The sequence below is a fragment of the Rhinolophus sinicus genome, chromosome 14, assembly GCF_057876585.1.
Source record: "Rhinolophus sinicus isolate RSI-liver-muscle chromosome 14, RSI-T2T, whole genome shotgun sequence".
Lineage (NCBI taxonomy): Eukaryota > Metazoa > Chordata > Mammalia > Chiroptera > Rhinolophidae > Rhinolophus > Rhinolophus sinicus.
This window is the reverse complement of record NC_142514.1, coordinates 38,414,405-38,437,504: the sequence shown is the minus strand read 5'-3', so window position 1 is coordinate 38,437,504 and position 23,100 is coordinate 38,414,405. Positions and strand designations below refer to the sequence as shown.

General features: G+C 41.2%; 1 protein-coding gene across 7 annotated transcripts in view; it reads left to right on the top strand.

The window, feature by feature from the left end:
• Positions 1-2,329: 2,329 nt before the first annotated feature.
• YIPF1 (Yip1 domain family member 1) overlaps positions 2,330-23,100 on the top strand; it is a 29,967-nt gene continuing 9,196 nt past the window's right edge. Inside the window, exons 1-7 of one of the 7 annotated variants that reach the window (XM_019742829.3) lie at positions 2,332-2,496; positions 2,923-2,995; positions 3,361-3,440; positions 7,369-7,502; positions 10,566-10,646; positions 10,893-10,980; positions 21,095-21,211. In XM_019742829.3, the coding sequence (XP_019598388.1) occupies positions 3,410-3,440; positions 7,369-7,502; positions 10,566-10,646; positions 10,893-10,980; positions 21,095-21,211 (451 nt within the window). In that variant the 5' untranslated portion in view covers positions 2,332-2,496; positions 2,923-2,995; positions 3,361-3,409. Of the gene's footprint in view, positions 2,497-2,922; positions 2,996-3,360; positions 3,441-7,341; positions 7,503-10,565; positions 10,647-10,892; positions 10,981-21,094; positions 21,212-23,100 lie in introns of all 7 variants that reach the window. The other 6 variants (XM_019742831.3, XM_019742827.3, XM_019742828.3 and 3 more) reach the window with 6 other exon arrangements.

The following is a 23,100-nucleotide window of genomic DNA, read 5'->3' as shown; positions in this document are numbered from 1 at the left end:
TGTTTCTGGAGGCATAGCCCTCCTCAGAGGATTTGGGTCTAAAAGCTCCCCAAGCAAAGACAGAGCTGGGGCCATTCCCAAGGAAATCGGGGCCTGCAACTTCCCTTAGCACTAGGGCCAGAGTATAAATACAACACTCTCTGCTCTCAGCAGGGTGGTAGTCTAGAGTGGGGGGAAAAAACACGTAAACAGAAAATTACCAGTCAGTTTTCAAAATCTTTAAAGTCTACTCTTTTGTCTTTTATAATGTATGTCATTTGCTTACAAAATTTTATAATCAAATTTTGTTGGGGGCTGGGGTGGTAAATAGATACTCGTATATGAATTTTGTGTCCTGTTCTTTGCAGAATGGCTCTGCCCTACCCTGGGCATTGGGCAAGCAACCTATTCTGGTTCTCTGTCACCCACACGTGGTTTCAAACAATCTTAGCACTTAACACCAGGCACATAAAAAAAGAAAAGAGGCCTATTGGTACTCCAAAAGTAGAAGATTAAAGTGGTACCAACTGCCCCTCTCTTATTTACAACCCCTGGAGCCAGGGTAAGATGCCCCCACAGTACCAGCAGCCTTTGTTTTGGGATAGATATCGCTCATGGGACGTTGGAGACACTTTATGGAGGATGGCTCAGCAGTGTGGCCGCCAGCTTTCCTCTTCACGAAAGCCCAGGGAGTCGGTCAGGATCCCATGCAGCATCTAATCAAGGCTCATACTTTTCAGTGTCCTCTCTGCATCCCCCCCATACCTGTTTGTCAGAGCAACACCTGCTCATCAGCTTCCTTCCCCCAACTCTTTCTTCTCCGTGCTATCTAAGTGTGGGTGGATGGGTTCTAGCTCTCAGTGGTTCATCCCCGCCCACGCCCCCCACTGGCAAAGCAGAGGTCTGATTAGTATTACCAGCCAGGCTCACCTATTACTATACTTGGGCAGACAAGTTAAGGAAATCTGAACATGTGAGTTCAGAGTTTTTGAACCTGGACATCACTGATATTTTGAACTAAATAATTCTTTGTTATGAGGGGCTCTGTGTGCATTGTAGGATGTCTAGAATCACTGTGGCCAGTAGCACTCCACAAGTCATGACAACCAAAAATGTCTTCAGACATTGCCAAATGTCCCCTGGAAGCAAAATAGTCCCCAGTTCAGAATCACTGTTTTAATTAAACCAGTACAGTTATCTTTGATTCTTGTTTCATTTTGAGCCAAAACTTACATGTCATTATAACTAATATATCAAGATAATGGTTACTTCTGTTTCCAAGAGAAGAAATATATAGTCTAGGTGTTATCACCCCCCGACATCATACACACACACTTATCACAAAATGGGGCTGTTGTTGCCATCTGACTGGTGAGTGGTCCAGCTCCAAAATTCCAACCTGAGGGCTGCTTTCTGGGACCACTCTTGGTACCAACATGCCTTAGTGTGGGTTCCTCATATGAGTACTTTATTGGTAAGTGTGAATGCAAGGACCAGGAGTGAAAGAGAGGGGTTGTAAAGGAGGCCAGGAAGGAGAGCCATTGCTAGGACACATTATCAAATCAGCCACTTCCAAAGGCATTTGGTTGCTTGATCCTGCAAGATAGTTTAAAAGCTATACGACATATCTGAGGGGGGAAAGGAAGAAGCATCTATTCATCAGCGTTGACACCATTGGTCAAAGATTTGCCCCCTGAGGCAGTAACCACTCCCCACACCTGCACCTCTGGGTTGTACCTGTCTGGGTGTTGAGTGTTCCAGCAGTGCCATGACCCCCAGTATCAGACACAAGGTGAGAAGCCTGAGGTATGGGCTTAAGGTGAAGCTCGCTTAGGTTCTACCTGCTGAAGGTGGAATTAAGATCAGTGATGGTGAAATAAGCAGCAGGTGAGGCTCCAAACAACCCTCCCCACTCCATCCCTGGGGCGGAAGGCAGACTGTCGCGGGAGTGAAGGAACGAATGACCACACTACTGGGGTGCCCATATTAACAGGCACACTGCCCTCGATCACTCATGCACGAACTCTGAGTAACTGACTCATTCACTCCCTCACTGGTTAATTACATTTTTATGGCCAAAGAAATTGGGGTCGGGATTGATGACTGTTTTCTTTTCACAATCGTCCTTCATTACGTCATTTTATATTTCAATAAGAAAAGAGGTATAAACAAACAGAAAGAAAACCCCACACTCGAGATTTCCATGCGCCCCGCGGGAGCGAGGCGAGCGGAGGGGAACCTTCTCGCCGAGGTCTGTCTCGTGAAGAACCTGAGTCTCACACTCAGGAAGGACGGCGAAGGGAGCAGTCTCTGGAAACCGGCCGACCCCTGAGGTCTTCGGAAGCAACGTCTCCGGGTGCTGCTGTCTCTTTAAAGAGGCGGGGCTCTACCCGGAGGAGGCGGAGAAGTTCCCACCCCCGGATCTCCGGCTTCCGGCAACTCCGAGGGACCGGAACCTACGCGGAGCTTCTGAGGCCGGAGCTTTCCCGGGACCGGCTGGACGCCGAGCCCCCCGAGGTGAGGCGGCCGGGTCTGCGGGGCTGACCCGGGAAGAAGGGGTCCCGGTATCCCCTGCCCGCCCGGGCCGCTGCGGCCCAGCTCCTCCACCTAAAACACTGCCTCTGCTTCTTGGGCATCGCTTGCCTAGACCTGCAAAGGGCTCAGGGTGCCCCAGTCGTCAGGGTCACCATCACCCCAGCTCCTGCTGATTGCTTGGCTGTGCACTAAGCGCCTTACTGTCTCATTTAATGGCCCCCAACACCGTCTGAATAGGTACCGGGTTTTCCTGAAAATTAAACCTAACCGGAAAATAAGCCTTGGCATGATTTTTCAGGATGACATCCCCTGAACATAAGCCCTCATGCATCTTGTGGAGCAAAAATTAATGTAAGACCCGGTCTTATTTTTGGGGAAACAGGGTACCATTATGAACCCATTTTACAGATGAGAATACTGAGACCTCGAGGAGCCCAAAGTCATACAGCGAGAAGCAGCAGAAGTCAGGAATGAAACCCAGGTCTGTCTGACCCCAGAGCTTGTGACCTTAACCACTGGCTAGGCCGAACTGCCTTTGCTCTTCACTGTCCTCACAGCCGCCTTTCTCAATCCCCAGCTTTCCCTTCCTCATCCTTTCATCTCCCCGCTGCACCTGGTCTTTAAACACACATAGTAAGGTTGGATGGAACCTTTGGACCTGCCTCCTCCAGTTAGTTTCTTTATAACAGTTTTAATAATATCTAAGGCTAAATGACTGTTTTTATATACACCTTTCAAACCCCACTAAAAAGGGAAACAAATACCATTTCGAATGCTGAAATAAGATTTGTTTGCAGAAATTTTATTTTGGTATCCTGTTAAGTTTGTTCATTTTTCCCTTTTTAGACCTCTGCGAATTTGCTTCCTAATAATTGGGAGAAGACCCACTGGCTGAATGGCAGCTGTAGATGACTTGCAGTTTGAAGGTACATCAGTTGGGTGCCCACCTTTGTCTTTATGATCAATATTTCTGCAGTCACAGCGACAAATTTTCATTGCTATACTGGCACATACATTAAAGTAGATTATTTCAAACATTTTGGTAAAAGAATATTGGCCACGCCCAGGTTTTTCTATTTGTCCACACCAGCTGTTCTTTTTTTCTTTTTTTTTTTTTTTTTGCCAAATAGCTCTTCAGATGGTAACATAAATTTAGTATTGATTACAGTGATTACAGAAAATGTATATAGAGTCCCTGCTTTAGTTCAACAAACATTTATTGAGCACTTACTTTGTGCTTAGAACTGTACCAGGTACAGGAGATACAGATAAAGGAGAATTTTTTTTTTATACTGCTGGAGTAGATAAAAGTGTAAAAAGATAATTATGATGAAATATGATCAGGTCATTTCTTCACTGAATCAGTAAGTATCTCATGAGTGTGACCGTGAATCAGGCAATTGTTCTAGTTATCAGGGATAGCAGAGTGAACCAACAGCCAGTTTCTTCCCTATGAAGCTATCAGTCTAGTAAGGGAGACATTTATTTGTGAAATGGTCTTTTAAATATCTTATTTAAATATTAAATAATCTACGAACTATGAAAGGGCTATAGGAAGCGTTCATAACTCATAACCCAGAGCTTGATCTAGGCTAGGGATTGATGAATGCTTATTTGTCTCATAAACACTTGTGTAGTTCTACTATATGGCAGGCACTGTTCTAAATGGTTTACAAATATTAACTAGTTTAATCCCTATGTCAACTTTATGAAATAGTTGTTTTATTCTTCCTATTTTACCAGAAAAATTAAGTAATTTGCCGTCAGGTTAGATAGGAAGTGGTAAAGCAGGGTTTGAACCCAGGCAGGTTACCTTCACAACTTATGCTATCTCACTACTATTTGAGGAAGAGATATGAGTAATCCATTTCATCATAAGTACTGTCAGTTCCATCTTCAAAATATATCCAGCATCTGACCACTTCTCACCACCTCTACTACTCTCCCTCCGTGTTCAAGGTCATGATCATCTCTTGTCTCTATTATAGCCCTTACCCTCCTTCTGGTCTTCCTGCTTCCTCCCTTGCCCTGCTATAGTAAATATTTTGCAGCCAGAATAGTCCTTTAAAATTAAGTCGATCGTGTCATTCCTTTCAAGCCTTCCAGTGGCTCCCATCTCACTAGGAGTGAAAGCCAGAGCCCATTCTGTGCTTTGGAGGCCGTATATGATCCAGCCCTCCACTGCCTCTGATTTCATCTCCTGCTACTCTTACCCTTTCTCCATCTGCTCTACCCACACGGGCCTCATCACTCTTCCTCCTAGACATCAAGTACGCTCACAGCTTAGGGCTTTTGTGTCATCTTTCTGTTTGGGACATTCTTACTCCAGATAGCCACGTGGCTTGTTCCCTCACCCCGTTCAAATCTCTCTTCATTAGAGAGGCCTTCCTTGGCCATCCTATATACGAGTACAATGTAAGAAAGTTCAAACATAGAGAACAGCATATACACAGTACCTGCAGAGGGAGGAAATTTGCTTGATTGTTTTTCCAAGTAATTGAAAGAATGCCAATGTATCAGCTCTGATGGTGGGACAGGCTATCACAAAGTGGGGTTTGAGAGGGGACAGAGCCGAATCTTGCAGGACTTTATAAATTATGTTAAGGACTTTGCTCTTTAAAAAAGAACACAGGATACTGTGTGGGTCATGGAAAGCTTCCCTGAGGAAGAATGGTAGTGTTAGATGAATAAATGGAGTTCAGGAGCCTTCAGGTACAAGATACTGTGTCAAGAAAGGAACAGAGGCAAAATAATAGCAAGGGATATGCCAGGATGTAGAAGCAGAGAATGTTGGTGGAAATAAGAAACATACCAATCTTGCCCTCAAGGAGCCAAGATGGGCAAGAATAAGAGAACAGAACGCGTGAATAGTCATCATGTGAGAGGTGCACACATCCTACATTCCAATCAAACTATGCCATCTGCTGTTCCTCAAACACGAGACACATTTTCTGTCTTCGTCATCCCATTTCCTTCGCATGAGATGCCATCCCCACCACTCTGGCCATCCTTCATATATGGCAGCTTCTCTAAGAAGTCTTTTCCAAGCCCATCAACTAGATGAGTTAGTGTCTTCCTTTGATCCTCTTTGGCCTTTGTACCTAGAATGTGTCAATCTGCTTTTCTTCTGGCATACCCTTGCCCCCTGTAAACTACTGCTTTTGAAATATGCGACTTTAAGTATATGTATCGTCTTGGTCTGATTCTCTCAGGCAAAGTTGTGACCTCATCTTTTTAAATCAGTGCCCTGTCCAGTCAATAAATGATAGTTGTAACTATTTATTATCTCTTATCATCCTCCAAATCTCTCTGTAAAATTATCTACATTTTATAGTTGAAGAAACAGAGACTCAGAGATATGGAGTCATTTGCCCAAGGTCATGGAGTGTTAAAGTCTTAACTTAAACAAAGGACCATCTCACTCCAGAGTCTCATGCTGCTTCAACAGACAAAACATTGGAGACTGAAGCTTAAGTAATGGTAACATATCAGCCACCTAATTAATTTCAGTCACTGTAGTTCTGTCTATAAAACTATTTGCATAGCTGGCAGGCAGTAAGAATGGGCTCAGTTATCCAAGAGCCCCATCCTACCGCCAATTCCAGGATTCATGCCATATGTGTAATGTTACAATGGTGCCCTGCTGATACCTTGTCTCAGTCCTGCCAAGTTCTAAGCTGCCCTGAGTTGTATTCAGGAGCAAATAAGTAAAGTTTGTTAGTATGCCCAGAGACAGGAAATCTCAGGCATTTCTTGTAGACGTGAATTGGTGAGGTTCTTCTGGAAAGCAGTTGAACTGTGGCTCAAGAGCCTTCAAATGGTTTGTACCCTTTGACCTAGTGATCACACTGAGAGGTGTTCATCCTAAGGCAATAACCCAAAAAGCTTTCTCTACACAGACACTCCTCACAGCGTTATTTGTAATAATGAAGAGTCGGAAACACCCCAAGCATCCAATAACAGTGGAATAATTGTGTGCACTTATGGTGTCTCTCTCCTACTCTCTCCACCCCCCGGCTGATAGGATAGTATGTAGCCACATAAACGATCATTGCAAAGACTGATATAATGTAAAAATATCATTTTTATATAATTCCCAGTAGACAGAACAGAATGCAAAATTGTTTACATAGTACTATCACATCCTAAATTAGTACTTGGCACATTGTAGGTACGCAGTAAATATTTGTTGAATGAATATTCATTCGTTCAACATCATCACTGGCATGAATCTTGCTATATAGAGAAAAGGAAATATACCAAAAGTTAAAAATGGTTGCCTTTCTGTGATGGGACTAAGTGATTTTTATTCCACAGTTTCTACTTCTCATTTTTGTCCCCATATTTTCTATAGGGACTACATAGGACTCACTGGAAAAAATAACTTCCATTAAATGTTTTTGTATTTTAATCAAAGAAGAGAGGTTTAGATTGGGTACTTTCCGTGGGTCAGGCACTCTGCTAAGGAGCTAGGTAATATTCCTAACTTTTCCAACATTCTTTAAGGTAAGTATTATTCTCCCCATTGTACAGATGAAAACACTGAGGCTTATAGCCTTTAAGTTCCTTAATCAGGTTCATGTAGTTGGTAAGTAGCTGAGCCAGGACTAAAATCTAGGTCTGACTCCACATTCTGTTGTCTTCGTAATCATTTTTCTATGTCAGCTTGATTTTTAGATGAGATATTCTTTTCAGAGACTTTTGCCATTTGTATCAGACAGGGTCTGTAGCAAAGTTGAGATTGTAACAGCTTGTCTTTAAATCAAAAGCATAACATTTCCAGTGTGGGTAAGGTCCCTGATGCCCTTATGTTCTAATTGATTTCAGAATTTGGTGATGTAGCCATTTCTTTAGCAGCAAACCCAGATGCCACCACAATAAGCATTGAAGATCCTAGTGAAACCCCCAAACATCAGCGAGGACCCCCAAGAGCCTCAGGGAGAGAAGAGGACGATGAGTTGCTGGGAAATGACTCTGACAAAACTGAGGTTTGAACTTGTCTTTGAAATCGTTTTTTTCTTTCAATTTTGAAAAGATGTGTTCATGAATTTGTTTATTGTCTCCTGTGTGCCAGGTAGAATGCCAGACAGTGGCAACACAAAGTGGCATCACACATGGCCTCCACCTTGGGGGGGACAAAGAGATAGGCAACCCGACATTTGCCATCCATGGTGGAAGGGAGCACCAGGTTGTGGGAGCAGAGAGAAGGCGATTACAGAAGCTTCCTGGAGTCAGTGAGCTTAATGAATCTTGATGAAAGAGTAGGAAGTAGCCAGAGGAAGAAGGTGGGCAAGGGTGATCCAGGCAAAGGGAACAGTTTTGATGAAGTCACAGAGTCATGAAAGAACACAGTACAGACAGTACATCTCCTATCTTCATATACATTGGGAACAAAATATACTTGGAAGACAGGAGATGAGGCTACACAGATAGGCAGGACTCAACCCAGTGAGTATGAATCGTATTCAGAAAACTATCGGGAGCTATGGAAAGATTTTAAATAGTATGGCCAGATATATTTAAAGATACTTAAGATATGGTGACCTTGTGGAATATAAATTGGAGGGAGATGGACTGGAGGCCAGAAGACCAGGTAAGAAACTGTTTGAGTGGTTTAGGTGAGAAGTGTTGAAGCCTGAACTAGAGTTGGACACAGAGGTAGAGAGGGTGGCGTCAGTAGACTTGGTGACCAAGGGGTGAGAGAAGGAAGAGAGGATTCTAAGGAGACTTCTAGGTTTCTGCATCTAGTAGGATGGTGCCTCTTAGGTGGCTTTTTTTATCATGAAGATTTATTTCCATGTGCACTGTCGTGTTCCAGGAAAATCATATTTCTAGTTTTTATAAATGGAATCATGACTAGTATAGTAAAGGAGCACGCAGTTTATAGCAGTGGGTTCCCAGGCTTATTCAAATAGTGGAGCTCTTGGGTGCCAGGTGCTCTTTGTGGAACTCCATGAAATATCCAGATAAGTACCAAAGTTTATGCTAAATTCAATACCATCATATACTAGATACTGTGACAAGAGCTCAGACGTAGCAGCCTAACTTTGAATCCTGGTCCAGCCAGTAGTAGCTATCTGGTCTTGGGTAAGGTATTTTAACTTGCATAAGCCTGGGTTTCCTCATCTGAAATATAAGAAAACAGTACATTGACTATTGTCATCATCATCATAATATTAATATTTGTTCAGTGTTTAATAGCTGCCAGACATCATTTAAAGTTCCTTACGTGGGTCATCTCATTTAATCCTCAAAACAACCCTGTATGCCAGGAACTGTTCTCATCCTTGTTTTACAAATGAGAAACCTGAGGCACAGAGTTTAAGTAACTTGCCCCATTACACACAGCTGGCAGGTGGCAGATGGAACTTGACACCGCGGCAGTGTGAGTCCAGAGCTTGTGTTCCTCCCCTCTGTACTAGAGTTAGTGTCCGTGAAGTGCTTATTAAAGTGATTGGCACCCTCAGGAGACAGGAGTGATTATTACCATAGCTGAACTGACTGTATTAGATTTCTCCGGAGAAGTAGAACCAATGGGATGTGTCGATAGAGAGAAAGAGATCTAAGAAGTGGTTCCCATGATTGTGGATGCTTGGCAAGTCTAAAATCTGATGGAGGAGGCTGGTAGGCTGGAGACTCAGGAAGAAGCTGGAGTTTGAGTCCCAAGGCATTCTGCCGTAGAACCAGGAAAAGCCAGTGTTGCAGATAAAGTCTTGAAGGCAGTCTCCTGGAGAAGCAAGTCCCTCTTGCTCAGGAGATCAGCCTTTTCTCTTCAGGCCGTCACCTGATGGGCAGAGGTCCTAACCACAGGGGAGGGCAATCTGCTTTATTCAACAAGTCCACGGATTTAAATGGAAATCTCCTCCAAAAACACCCTCAAAGAAACATCTAGAATGATGTTCGACCAACTATCTGGGCACAATGGCCCAGACAAATTGATACATAAAATTAACCATCACACTGAGCAAGTTTCAAACATTTAAGAAGAAATGTATAGGGGGAAAAAATCTGAAAGTTGAAAACATTCTATCCATTGTCTTAATTTTGTCTGTGAATGGGGAAGAGGATACCAGTATTCTTTGGCCTCGCTTATGGAACATAAGTCTGTGGTGTTCAGTATCTTATATAATATTAGGGCTGGAAAGAGCCTTCAGTTTCCTCTTTCTCAACTTCCCTTCCAAGTTGTGGCTGCTGTCCAAGGTATGTGCGGAAGACAACACTGAATACTTCCCGAAGCAGGCTGTTCAATACCGTAAGCGGCTGCAGCCACTGTTTGGACAACTTTAATTGTGAAAAAAATTATCTTTTTAGTGAACAAAAAGTATGTGCCTATCGTACCTTCCCTTGTCCTGCAAAGCTTCAGCGTGCCTCTGCATCGCTGTATGAATCCTCTTCAGTTATCTGAAGGTGGCAGTCATGAGTCCTCGCGTGGGGTCTGCATTCTGCTTTCAAGTAGCTATGCTTTTGCGACACGTGACCTTCCTCATGTGCAGTTTTGTTCTTTTGTCAGAACAGCGTATTTTAAGTTTTTAGTTCTTTGGAGTGAATCAATGTATCACATTTTTGAGAATTCAGGTGGTAATAATAGTAAGTATCTTGAGGGGGTGAGGGAGAAAAAGATATTGACCCTGACTGCCTTCTGTATGTCTATGTTTGATGTGTGCGTATATACCTATATGTATGTACACACACGTTATTGTACATAATACATATGTGTAATTAATCCTCCCTATAATCCTAGAAGGTAAAACTTGTTAGCTCTACTCTTTAAGTAAGAGAACTAAGACTGAGACAAATCTAGTGATTTGACAAAGCCAATCCCTAGAGGAGGGACCAGGATTTGGAGCCTTTTGGTGTGACTTTAAAACCCAAGCTTGTGTTATATCAGGCCGAGGGTTGAGCATAGCTATTGCAAAATTGATTGATGAGTGCAAAACAGCTTAGTCTTTCATACATCTTGATTTTCCATTAGATCAGCTCCCTTTCTGTCTGTGTATTTGGAAGAAGGAAATTACTTCTGTGGTCAGTATGTTTTATTTTACCTCTGACAGTTACTTGCTGGACAGAAGAAAAGCTCCCCGTTCTGGACATTTGAATACTATCAAACATTCTTTGATGTAGACACTTACCAGGTTTGTAAACCAGTTTCACCTTTCCTTTAAATGTATTGGAGACTTGTTTCTTCTATGGTTAAACAATCAAATAATGTTAAAGCTTTTGTTACTGGTTATGGTCTTACAAAAGTAAAGGGTTACTAGCATTTGAAAATACTATCATCAGGAAAGCTCTAATAACTGAGTTTTAATTTTACAGTAGTTGAATTTATTAAACTTAAAAAAAAAAATCTTCAGTAGACTTACTGCTATGTTGTTTTCCAGGTCTTTGACAGAATCAAAGGGTCTCTTTTGCCAATACCAGGAAAAAACTTTGTGAGGTTATATATCCGCAGCAATCCAGACCTCTATGGTATGTGTAGTGGCGTTTTTTTGTTTGTTTTTTTAAAATTTATTGGGGTGACAATTGTTAGTAAAATTACATAGATTTCAGGTGTACAATTCTGTATTACATCATCTATAAATCCCATTGTGTGTTCACCACCCAGAGTCAGTTCTCCTTCCATCACCATATATTTGATCCCCTTTACCCTCATCTCCCAACCCCCAACCCCCTCACCCTCTGGTAACCACTAAACTTGTCTGTGTCTATGAGTTTTTGTTTCTTATTTGTTTGTCTTGTTCTTTTGTTGTTTTTGGTTTATATACCACATATCAGTGAAATCATATGGTTCTTTGCTTTTTCTGTCTGACTTATTTCGCTTAGCATCATAATCTCAAGATCCATCCATGTTGTCACAAATGTTCCTATGTCATCTTTTCTTACCGCCGAATAGTATTCCATTGTGTATATATACCACAACTTTATCCATTCATCTGTCGAAGGACATTTTGGTTGTTTCCATGTCTTGGCCACCGTAAACAGAACTGCAATGAACATCGGAGCACACGTGTCTTTATGTATAAATATTTTCAGATTTTTTGGGTAGGTACCCAGGAGACGGATTGCTGGGTCATATGGTAATTCTATTCGTAATTTTTTGAGGAACCTCCACACTGCCTTCCATAACGGCTGCACCAGTCTGCATTCCCACCAACAGTGTATGAGTGTTCCTTTTTCTCCACAGCCTCTCCAACACTTGTTACTATTTGTCTTGTTGATGATAGCCATTCTGACTGGGGTGAGGTGTTATCTCATTGTGGTTTTGATTTGCATTTCTCTGATGATTAGTGATGTTGAGCATTTTTTCATATGTCTATTTGCCATTAGTATGTCCTCTTTGGAGAAATGTCTCTTCAGGTCCTCTGCCCATTTTTCAATTGGGTTGTTTGTTTTTTTGTTGTTGAGTTTCATGAGTTCCTTGTATATTTTGGATATTAGCCCCTTATCAGAGGCGCTGTTTGCAAAAATCTTCTCCCATTCAGTTGGTTGCCTCTTTTATTTTGTCGATGGTTTCTTTTGCTGTACAGAAGCTTTTAAGTTTCATATAGTCCATTCGTTTATTTTAGCTTTTGCTTCCATTGCCTTTGGAGTCAGATTCATAAAATGCTCTTTGAACCCAAGGTCCATAAGTGTAGTACCTATGTTTTCTTCTATGCATTTTATTGTGTCAGGTCTTATGCTTAAGTCTTTGATCCATTTTGAATTAATTTTGGTACATGGTGACAGATAGCAGTCCAGTTTCATTCTTTTGCACATGGCTATCCAATTCTCCCAGCACCATTTATTGAAGAGGCTGTCTTTCCTCCATTGTATGTTTTTAGCTTCTTTGTCAAAAATTATCTGTCCATATTTATGTGGTTTTATTTCTGGGTTCTCAATTCTATTCCATTGGTCTATGTGTCTGTTTTTCTGCCAATACCATGCTGTTTTGATTATTGTTGCCCTGTAATACAAGCTAAAGTCAGGGTGTGTGATACCTCCAGCATTGTTCTTTTTTCTTAAGATTGCTTTGGCTATTTGGGGTCTTTTGTGGTTCCAAACAAATTTGATGATTTTTTGTTCTATTTCTTTAAAAAATGCCATTGGGATTTTGATGGGGATTGCATTAAATCTGTATATTGCTTTGGGTAATATGGCCATTTTAACTATGTTGATTCTTCCAAACCATGAGCACGGAATGTCTTTCCATTTCTTTGTGTCTTCTTCAATTTCTTTTAAAAATGTCTTATAGTTTTCAGCATATAGGTCCTTCACATCCTTGGTTAAGTTTATTCCTAGGTATTTTATTCTTGTTGCTGCAATTGCAAAAGGAATTGTTTTTTGTATTTCTTTTTCTGAGATTTCATTGTTAGTATATAGGAATGCAATGGACTTTTGCGCATTGATTTTGTAAGCAGCAACTTTACTGTATTCGTTGATTGTTTCTAATAGCTTTTTGGTGGAGTCTTTAGGGTTCTCTATATATAGCATCATGTCATCTGCAAAGAGTGATAATTTAACTTCTTCATTCCCAATTTGGATGCCTTTTATTTCTTTCTCTTGCCTGATTGCTCTGGCAAGGACTTTCAACACTACGTTGAAAAGCAGAGGTGATACGGGACAGCCCTGTCGTGTTCCTGAACGTAGAGCAAAGGGCTTCAGTTTTTCACCATTAATTATGAGATTAGCTGAGGACTTGTCATATATGGCCTTTATTATGTTAAGGTATTTTCCTTCTATACCTATTTTATTAAGTGTTTTAATCATAAATGGATGTTGTATCTTGTCGAATGCTTTTTCTGCATCAATTGATACAATCATATGATTTTTGTCCTTTATTTTGTTTATGTGATGTATCACATTGATGGATTTGCGGATGTTGAACCATCCTTGTGACCCTGGGATGAACCCCACTTGGTCGTGATGAATAATCTTTTTAAGGCATTGTTGTATTCGATTTGCTAGAATTTTGTTTAGGATTTTTGCATCTGTATTCATCAGAGATATTGGTCTGTAGTTTTCATTTTTTGTGTTGTCCTTACCAGGTTTTGGTATCAGGGTAATGTTGGCCTCATAAAATGAGTTAGGGAGTACTGTCTCTTCTTCAAATTTTTGGAAGAGTTTGAGCAGGATTGGTATTAGATCCTCTTTGAAGGTTTGGTAGAATTCACTAGTGAAGCCGTCTGGTCCCGGACTTTTGCTTTTGGGAAGGTTTTGGATGACTGATTCAATTTCGTTACTGGTGATAGGTCTGTTTAGATTTTCCAGTTCTTCATGGTTCAGCCTTGGAAGGCTATATGTTTCTAAGAACTTGTCCATTTGTTCTAGGTTGTTGAATTTGGTGGCATATAGTCCTTCATAGTATTCTTGGATGATCCTTTGTATTTCTGTGGTGTCCATGATAACTTCCCCTTTTTCATTTCTGATTTTAGTGTCTTCTCTCTTTTTATCTTAGTGAGTCTAGCCAAGGGTTTGTCAATTTTGTTAATCTTTTCAAAGAACCAGCTGTTTGTCACATTTTTTCTATTGTCTTTTTGTTCTCTATTTCATTTAGTTCTGCTCTGATTTTTGTTATTTCCTTTCTTCTGCTGACCTTGGGTTTCACTTGTTCTTCTTTTTCTAGTTCTTTAAGGTGTAGCATGAGGTTACTTATTTGGGATTTTTCTTGTTTTTTGAGATAGGCCTGTAATGATATAAATTTCTCTCTTAAAATGGCTTTCCCAAAAATTTTGGTAGGATGTATTTTCATTGTCATTTGTTTCTATGTATCTTTTGATCTCTCCTGTAATTTCTTCTTTGACCCAATAGTTCTTTAAAAGTATGTTGTTTAATCTCCATGTATTTATGTTTTTTCCTGCTTTCTTTTTGCACTTGTGATCAGAGAATATGCTTGGTATGATTTCAATCTTCTTAAATTTGCTGAGGCTGATTTTATGTCCCAATATATGGTCTATCCTTGAGAATGTTCCATGTACACTAGAAAAGAATGTACAGTCTGTTGTTTTAGGATGAAGTGCTCTATAAATGTCAATTATGTCCATTTCATCTAATGTGTCATTTAGGGCTGCTATTTCGTTATTTATTTTCTGTTTGGATGATCTATCCATAGCTGTCAATGATGTATTTAAGTCCCCTAGTATAATTGTGTTTTGGTCAATTTCTCCCTTTAGTTCTGTTAGTAGTTGCTTGGTGTATTTCGGTGCTCCCTGATTGGGGGCATAAATATTGATGACTGTTATGTCTTCTTGTTGTACAGTCCCCTTCACCATTATGAAATGTCCATCTTTATCTCTTGTTATCTTTTTCACCCTGAAGTCTGTTTCATCTGATATCACTGTGGCTACACCTGATTTTCTCTGGGTACCATTTGCTTGGAGTGTCAATTTTTACCCTTTCACTATGAGTCTATGCTTGTCCTTGTAGCTGAGATGTGTCTCTTGGAGACAGCATATAGTTGGGTTTAGTTTTTTGATCCAATCTGGTACTCTGTGCCTTTTTATTGGTGAGTTCAGTCCATTTACATTTAGGGTGATTATTGATATGTGAGGATTTCCTGTCATTCTATCTTTAGTTTTTTGGTAAAGCTGTGTCTCCATTGTTTCTTTGCCTTTTTGTTGATGTCTGTTATTTCTGTGTGGTGGTATTCTATGATGTTTCCCTATGTTTCTTCTTTTATTACAGTATATATTTCAGTTCTGGGTTTTTTTTGAGTGGTTTCCCTTAAGTTTATGTAAAAGAATGTTTGATATTTAGAGTATTCCATTTTCTTTAGCACGCTTACTTTCTCCATTGCCATATTCCGGTTCAGGCCTTTACTCTCCTCCTTTTTGAGTTTTGGTTGCCACAAATTGTCCCTGTTGATGGTGGTCGAATAGCCTCCTTTAGTATTTCTTGTAGTGCAGGTCGTGTATTAGAAAATTCCCTCAGCTTCTGTATGTCTGGAAAGGTCTTTATTCCTCCTTCATATCTAAAGGATATCTTTGCTGGATATATTATTCTTGGCTCATAATTTCTCTCTTCAATAGTTTGAATATTTGGTTCCACTCCCTCCTGGCTTGTAGAGTTTCTGCTGAAAAATCTTTTGATAATCTAATGGGCTTTCCTTTGTAGGTTACCGTCTTCTTTTCCCTGGCTGCCTTGAGGATTCTTTCTTTGTCATTGATTTTAGACAGCTTCAATACAATGTGCCTTGGAGAAGGCCTGTTGGGATTGAGGTAATTAGGTATTCTATTTGCTTCTTGGATTCGAGGATCTAGTTCTGTCCACAAGTTTGGGAAGTTCTCATCAACAATTTGTTTGAATATATTCTCTGTTCCCTTCTCTCTTTCTTCTCCTTCTGGTATGCCCATTATTCTTATATTGCTCTTTCTGATGGAGTCAGAAAGTTCTTGTAGAGTTCTTTCATTTCTTTTAAGTCTCAAGTCTCTTTCTTCTTCCATCTGTGTAATTTCCAGGTTTCTGTCTTCGATATCACTGATTCTTTCCTCCATCTGGTTAACTCTACTACCTAAGCTGGTTATTTCATTCTTAATTTCTTCTATTGAGTTCTTAATCTCCAGAAATTCTGTTTGGTTCTTTTTTAAAATTTCAATCTCTTTCGTAAAATGCTCATGTTGTTCTTTGATTGTGTTTCTGAGTTCATTAAACTGCCTTTCTGTGTTTTCTTGCATCTCGTTGAGTTTTTTCAGAACTGCAATCTTGAATTCTCTGTCATTTAAGTCACATATTTCCATATCTTTAAGTTCCTTTTCTGGAGACTTTTCACTTTCTTTCTGAGCTGTCTTGTTGCCTTAGTTATTCATGGCAATTACTGGTTTACTATTTCTCTTCCTAGACATCTACAGGAGTGGCTTCTGCAACAGGTTGATAGGAAGAGGTCTTTCTTTTGTTTTCCAGTACTTGTTGGTAGAATGTTTTATTTTCTCTCCGACTGCAGCCTTTTTTCTCTCTCTCACATTGTAGTGCTATCTTTTCTCTGCACTATTCCAGCTTCTCACACAATGGGGGGATTCCCTGGGAGACAGGCTTCTCCTGTTAATAGTTCGCCTGGGTCACAGGGCGCAGTGTCCGTGTGGGTATGCGGAGAGGTTTTGAAGTTCCAAAGCTCTTCCTGCACCAGATTCAGAGCCCGTATGTTTTAGCAGTTCTGTTTATTCCTACAGGGAACCGTCCAGATAGGTGGGGCCTGGGGCGGGGTGAGTTGTGAGAGGTGGCCCAGAGCAATGACGGCGACCACCACCATTGCCGGTCCTGCTTCCACAGCTCCCTCCTCTTTGCCCCTTTGAACTAGTTGGGCTGCGAATCTGTGTCTGCAGTCCACAGTTCTCAGAACAGCAAATATTCTGTTCTTTTGATCTGACACCACTATTGTTTTGCTTCTAGCACCGGGCAGGTGGGGGTGGGGCAAGCTCCGGGAGGGTAGGGAGGGGGCGGCTAGTCTCAGTGCCTAAGGCGCTGTTCTCTGCTCAGCAGTGAGGGCTTAAACCACCGTTTTCAGCCTTCTTCCCTCAGTCTTTTCTCGGAGTTCTCTGCCGTGAGCGTTGGGTTCAGCCGTGTTATATGCTGCCCCCTCAGCCCTGTGGGCCATAAGCGGAGCCCTAGCAGTCTGAGTTCTTCCCTGTCCCGCAGCTGCGGTGGTTCCGGGATGCAGCGAGCTCGGAGCACTGAGTTCGTTCTGCGTCTTGAGCCCTCACGTCTCCGTCTCCGCACTTCTCCCTTCCCTCCTCCCCTGCTCGCGCGATTCGCCCACCTGTAGGTGAATTCAGTAGTGGGCCTCTTTGTCTTGCCTGTCTGCTGTGCAGGGAGTCCTTTGTGGAGTTACTGTTGTTCGATTAGTTGTAAATTCCAGGGGAGTTTTACAGAGGCTCACCTCACGCCGCCATTTTGATGACGTCAGTCCGTTTTTATGCTTTACCATGTGCCCCCTGAACTCAGGTGAGCATGAGGGTTGCCTGGAAAGTTGGAGAACTGTACTGTTGGCAAGGCATACAGCATTTTATTTGACTCTTCTGAGCTTCAGTAGCAACCCTTGGGAAAAATTTTGGAGAAAATGCAATTATCTGCTATCTTAATGCCATGATTACAAGTAATAGTGTGTCCTTTGAAAGTCTTTAAAAGACTTTACAAACTTGAGACAAATTAAGGTACTTTGTATAAGAGGAGATGTTACCTTTAGAGGATGTGGGGGAGGGCATGAGTGCGGAGAAGGTAGTCTCACACTTTTTAATTGAGGTGCTGAGTCCCAGCTCTGCCCTCAGGCAGTCTGGCTTCCCTTGGGACTCAGGCAGCAGCACTGGAAGTCTGTAAGAGGGAGGGGCCAGGGAAGAACTGTCACTCCCACCCTCCCTGTTATCTGAGAAAGGTCAGAGGTCCACTCAGTGTTTTGCAGGAAAGCGCTCTAATATCAGTGGGCTTCTGTGTTTGAGGGGAGAAGAGAGCCACCGGCTCTGAGTGCTTTCTGTGTGCTGGTGCTCTAGAAAAGACTGTGATACACGGTCACATTTAATTCTTCCAACAACCTTTTGGGTAGGTATTACCTATCCCAAATGCGGAAGCTGATACTCAGTGAGGCTCAGTAATATATATTCTCAATCCTAAACAGTAAGTATTCAGAGCAATTACATATATTGATTATAAGAAGAAAAGGAATTCATGAGAATCTACTGTGTCAATCAGTATATACACTGCTTAATCCTTACAACAAGGCTGTGCATTCAGCACTATTATCTCTTTTTTCCATGTGAGGAAACTAAGGCTGAGAGTCGTCAAACTAAAAAAGTAGAACCCGAACCTAGCTCAGTGTTACATAAAGTCCATATTTATCCTATTAGACTAGAGGTTTTAGACTACAGAAGCTTTTCATCAAATGGCCTGGATGTCCAGTACCTAAAACCAGTAAACGTGGAACTACTCTGGTGGAGGTTAAACAGAGGCCCACTGACATTCAGCTCCCTCTCTCTGCTGCAGTCCCAGGATTCCGTCCACACAGCTGGAATTCCTGGAGCTCCAGTGAGTGTGGAGTGAAAACCATGGCCTTGGTCCATGCCGCTCATCTAAGCGTTGCCAAGTGGGTTCTCTTTTTAGCTCTCTCATTCATTCTTACTTCTAGTCTGAGAGCTTCTTGAGAGGCAGGCTCGGTCTGAGTAATACGTGTCATCAGTTCCTAGCAGAGGGCTTGCCACAGAGTAAGTGCTCAAACAAATTTTTTTTTTTTTAATTTTTATTAGGGAATATTGGGCAACAGTGTGTTTCTCCAGGGCCCATCAGCTCCAAGTTGTCCTTCAATCTAGTTGTGGAGGGTGCAGCTCAGCTCCAAGTCCAGTCGCCATTTTCAATCTTTAGTTGTGGGGTCACAGCCCACCATCCCATGCAGGAATTGAACCGGCAACCTTGTTGCTGAGAGCTGGCGCTCTAACCAACTGAGCCATCTGGCTGCCCCTCCGGAAGCTCAGTGGCAGCTCATTGTCTTCAATCTAGTTGTGGAGGGTGCAGCTCACTGGCCCATGTGGGAATCGAAACGGCAACTTTGTTGTTCAGAGCTCGTGCTCTAACCAACTGAGCCATCCGGCCACCCCTCAAACAATTTTTGAGCACCTTGTTTTGTGATAGAGACTGAGGATTCGAAGATAAAGTCATAGTCTCCACCCCCAAGGAGGAAGAAAAGGTAGAACAAACATCTGGTGAGCACCCTACAAGTGCCTGTTTCATTTCTCACACTCCAAGGTAACCTTATCTCACAAAAGAGAAAATGTGAAGTTTGTTTTATTCTTTGCACACTTCTGGATGTTAGAAACATTTTGTAGTATAAAAATGCGTAATACAAACTAAGTTAAGGCTCTCTCCCACCCCTATCCCATAATAAGAGTAGGAATTAATCAGGAAAGAGGAAGAGAGAAGGCGGTATGAAGCCGCTGCACGCCTGGGGTGATCAGGTGGTTGTTGTGTGTCTGGAGTCCAAGCTTCTTTCAGGCCTGAGTGCGCTAGAGGCACCGTGTGACTGTGTCTGTTGTGCTTCGCTGTATCCCCAGCACTTCCTAAGTACTCCAGGGCCCAGAAGGTAGTGGGTACTTAGTCAATAATGGCTGGTAGGATATGGTATTCTCTGCTTTCCAGTTATGGGTCCTATAATATTTTGGCCACTGTGGTCATGTGCTGGGATGGTGTATGGATAACACATGGTCTGTTTTGTTCATTTGTTCTACAAAGCTTTTGGGGATTTTTAACTTGTTGGTTGTAAGGTTTGGGGATTTGTTTTGTTTGTTTTTTTCATCTTTTTTGTTTGTTGAATCTTGTATATGCTAGGCACTCAGAATATTATGGTGAACAAGATTTAGTCCTTGCCTGTAGCAGAGAGCTTGCAGGCTAGCGAGTAAACAGCAATATTTGGAAAGTTGATGGTAACTCTTTGGAGCATCCCAGTTGAGTGTTTGTGCTCCCTTTCCCACTTTCAGGGTCCAGTGTGGCTTTGAAAGTGCTAACCCATTTCTGCTGGTCATCTCCTCCAACACAGTAATTTTCTTAATTTTATGATATGTCAAGGCGCCTGCAGTTGTCCCAAAAGGTAGTGAAAAATATTAATGAAATTCATAAAATGTATTAAAATCTTTTGATTTAAAATTGTATTTGTTCTAATAGTACTTTTTCTAGATGGGAAGAAACAAGGTGTTCATGAAATCAAGCCCAGTGATGGAAGGGATTTGCAAAGCATGGTGTACTCATCCACAAACTGGAATGTTTTATAATCACTAAAATGAATTAGCTGATTTTTATGAATAGCTATGGTAGAATCTCTAGGATATATTAAGGCAAAAATATATTAAGGTGAAAATATATATGTATGTTGTCATTTGTATAAACATACGCACAAATAGGCATTTGCTTATATGTCTATAGAAATCTCTGGCAGGATTCACTAGAAAATGGTTACAGTGGTGAGCTCTGGGGAGGGGAGATGCATAGCTAGAGAATAGAGAGGGCAGAAAGTTACTTTTCTCTCTATTCCCTTTTATACTTTTTTGAACACTGAATTATGTGCATGTATTACTTTTTCATTAAAAAAATAAATAAAAAAATAAAACCTTAAACACCCCCACACATACACACACCCACGCACATGCACACACACCCATGGTGAACTGGTAGATCAAATTAACTCTTCCCTAAAGTGTTCTGCCTGCCCTAATCTTCCATTTAGACTTCAGAAGGACATGTCTAATTTAAGTTCTTTTTCACTGGCATTAACATTTGGCACTTAGATAACTTTTGCTTTTGCTTTCTGTGTCCTGATGAGGAAGGTTTCACAAAATGTTCATGACTTTTTTTGGTTTTCTCCAATAAAAGAAGCTATAAACAAATCAGTGTCTTTATTCACCTAATTTTGGGAGGTATTTTGGCCTTTGCATTCCAATCCCCCCATCTTCAAGGCAGCTAATTACTGAGTTGTGTGTTTGACCTTTCAAAAACGAAAATTCCCACTAAATGAGTATTGAATGCATGAAAAATTCATTTTCCTTTGCTTATATGACTAGGGCTCTAAGGGAGCTGTAAAAGTCTAAAGGCTGGTGCTTCATTTTCTTGTTTCTGAATCTTCTGGTTTCCTTTGCAGGCCCCTTTTGGATATGTGCCACATTGGTCTTTGCCATAGCAATTAGTGGGAATCTTTCCAACTTCTTAATCCATCTGGGAGAGAAGACATACCATTATGTACCCGAATTCCGAAAAGGTTGGTCAATAGCTTGACTCATTTGGAATGCTGTCATTTATAAACCATGAGTTCCTTTCATCCACTGAGCTCTGAGGCCCCGTGTCTAGGTGCCGCAGCCATGCTTTCTGTATTTCAGGGTTCAAACTACCTACTTCCTGAGAATTTACCACCCATGTATTTAAATCTACATAACCTTTTTTTCTAAATTGTGGTAAAACATACATAGCATGAAATTTACCATATTCACATGTTTAAGTGTACAATTCAGTGGCATTAAGTACAGTCACAATATTGTGAATCCACTAAGTCTTCTGGAAAACTGTAAAGGAATGCCCAATAGCACTTGAAATTTATCCAAAGAAAAATGTACGAATTACGTGAAAAGCAGTGTGCATGAAAGTCTCCATTGTAGCAATCTTTGTGTCACCCAAATGTTGGAAACCATAGGGGTGTTGTTATTTAAGTCATGATGACTCCGCTAGCTAGGTCTGGAGCCAGGAATTAGGAAGCTCTAGAGCAAGGTGGAAGAGTGATCACCCAAACTGATGCCTGTGCTGTTAGCGACTTTGTTAAAGACACAGTCTAGGTCAGGGCTAGAAGGGAGAATGCAGAAATCAGGGTGTCCATGCCGTGATGGGCTGCTGGATGACATTTGTGTTTTAAAACGTCCTTTCTTGTGGTAGTATTGGATAATTTAAAAAACAAACCATAAAACAAAACAAAACAATTTTTAGGGACTTACAGATGACAGCCACCCCAAAATGAAGAAGTTTGGCTTTGTAAAAGATGGATCCACTTTCTCAGTTCTCTCCTTCCCTCCCTGCGTGCTCTCCTGTCGAGAGGCTGTATATAGACTGTATAAGAGCATGGTCTCTGGAACAAGGTCACTGGCTTCAAGTTCCTGCTCTACCACTCATTAACTTCTACTTTGTCGGGCAGGTTATGTCATCTCTCTTGGCCTCAGATCCCATATCAGGGAAACGGGAATAATAATGCCTATGTTATAGGGCTGTTGTAAGAATAAAGAGTTGATATAGTATGTAAAGCAGTAGTCAATATTTGTTTATATATACACATACACCTATATGCATGTATATAGAGACATGTACTTACCTGTGTGTGTGTATCTGTGTGCCTCTGTGCATCCTTCCTTCTTTCTTCCCCTCTACCCTTCATGCTCGTTTTTCCTTCTTCTCTTTCCTTCTCCATCATTGAGTCAGACCTGGATTCAGTCTCAACTCCATTTGTCAAATGGAGTTTGAGTTTAACTTCATAAATGTTATCCATGAGATACTGACCCTGCCTTCAAGTAGCTCAATGGTTAAGCAAAGAAAAGGCAGGTAAATGAGTATTGCTGTAAATGGCATGTGTTAATTTCTATATCCAAGGTACATATAGGTATATTGACGGAAGAGAAGGAGTGAATCACCCTGCCCGAAGGTCTGGAAGCTCAGGAGAGTCTTTATCTTTTCTTACCCTCTTTGGCTGGGCATCCCAGTATCTGGGAGTCATGGGATATCTGTACCAGTAAGGTAGTGATTGCCTCCATCAATAAACAGTTTTCTATTGTACATTAAGAGTATAAGCCACACATCCAAGGGCAGATCCTGCATCCACCACTTATTATTTGATCTTGACCAAACCACTTAGCTTCTCTGATCCTTTTCCCTTATCTCTAAAATGCAGTTATAGAATATATGAAATAATGTGTTTACAAAAAAACATAAAAAGCTAATTACTGATTGAGCATTTATTATGTATCAGTCAGTGTTCTAAGTATACCTGTTTTTACGCATTTAAAATTCATTTACTCATGTAAAATTCTAATAATTTTATAAGGTAGTGTACTATCATCATTCCCATTTTATAGATGAGGAAACAGAGGCAGGGAGGTTAAGTAACTCACC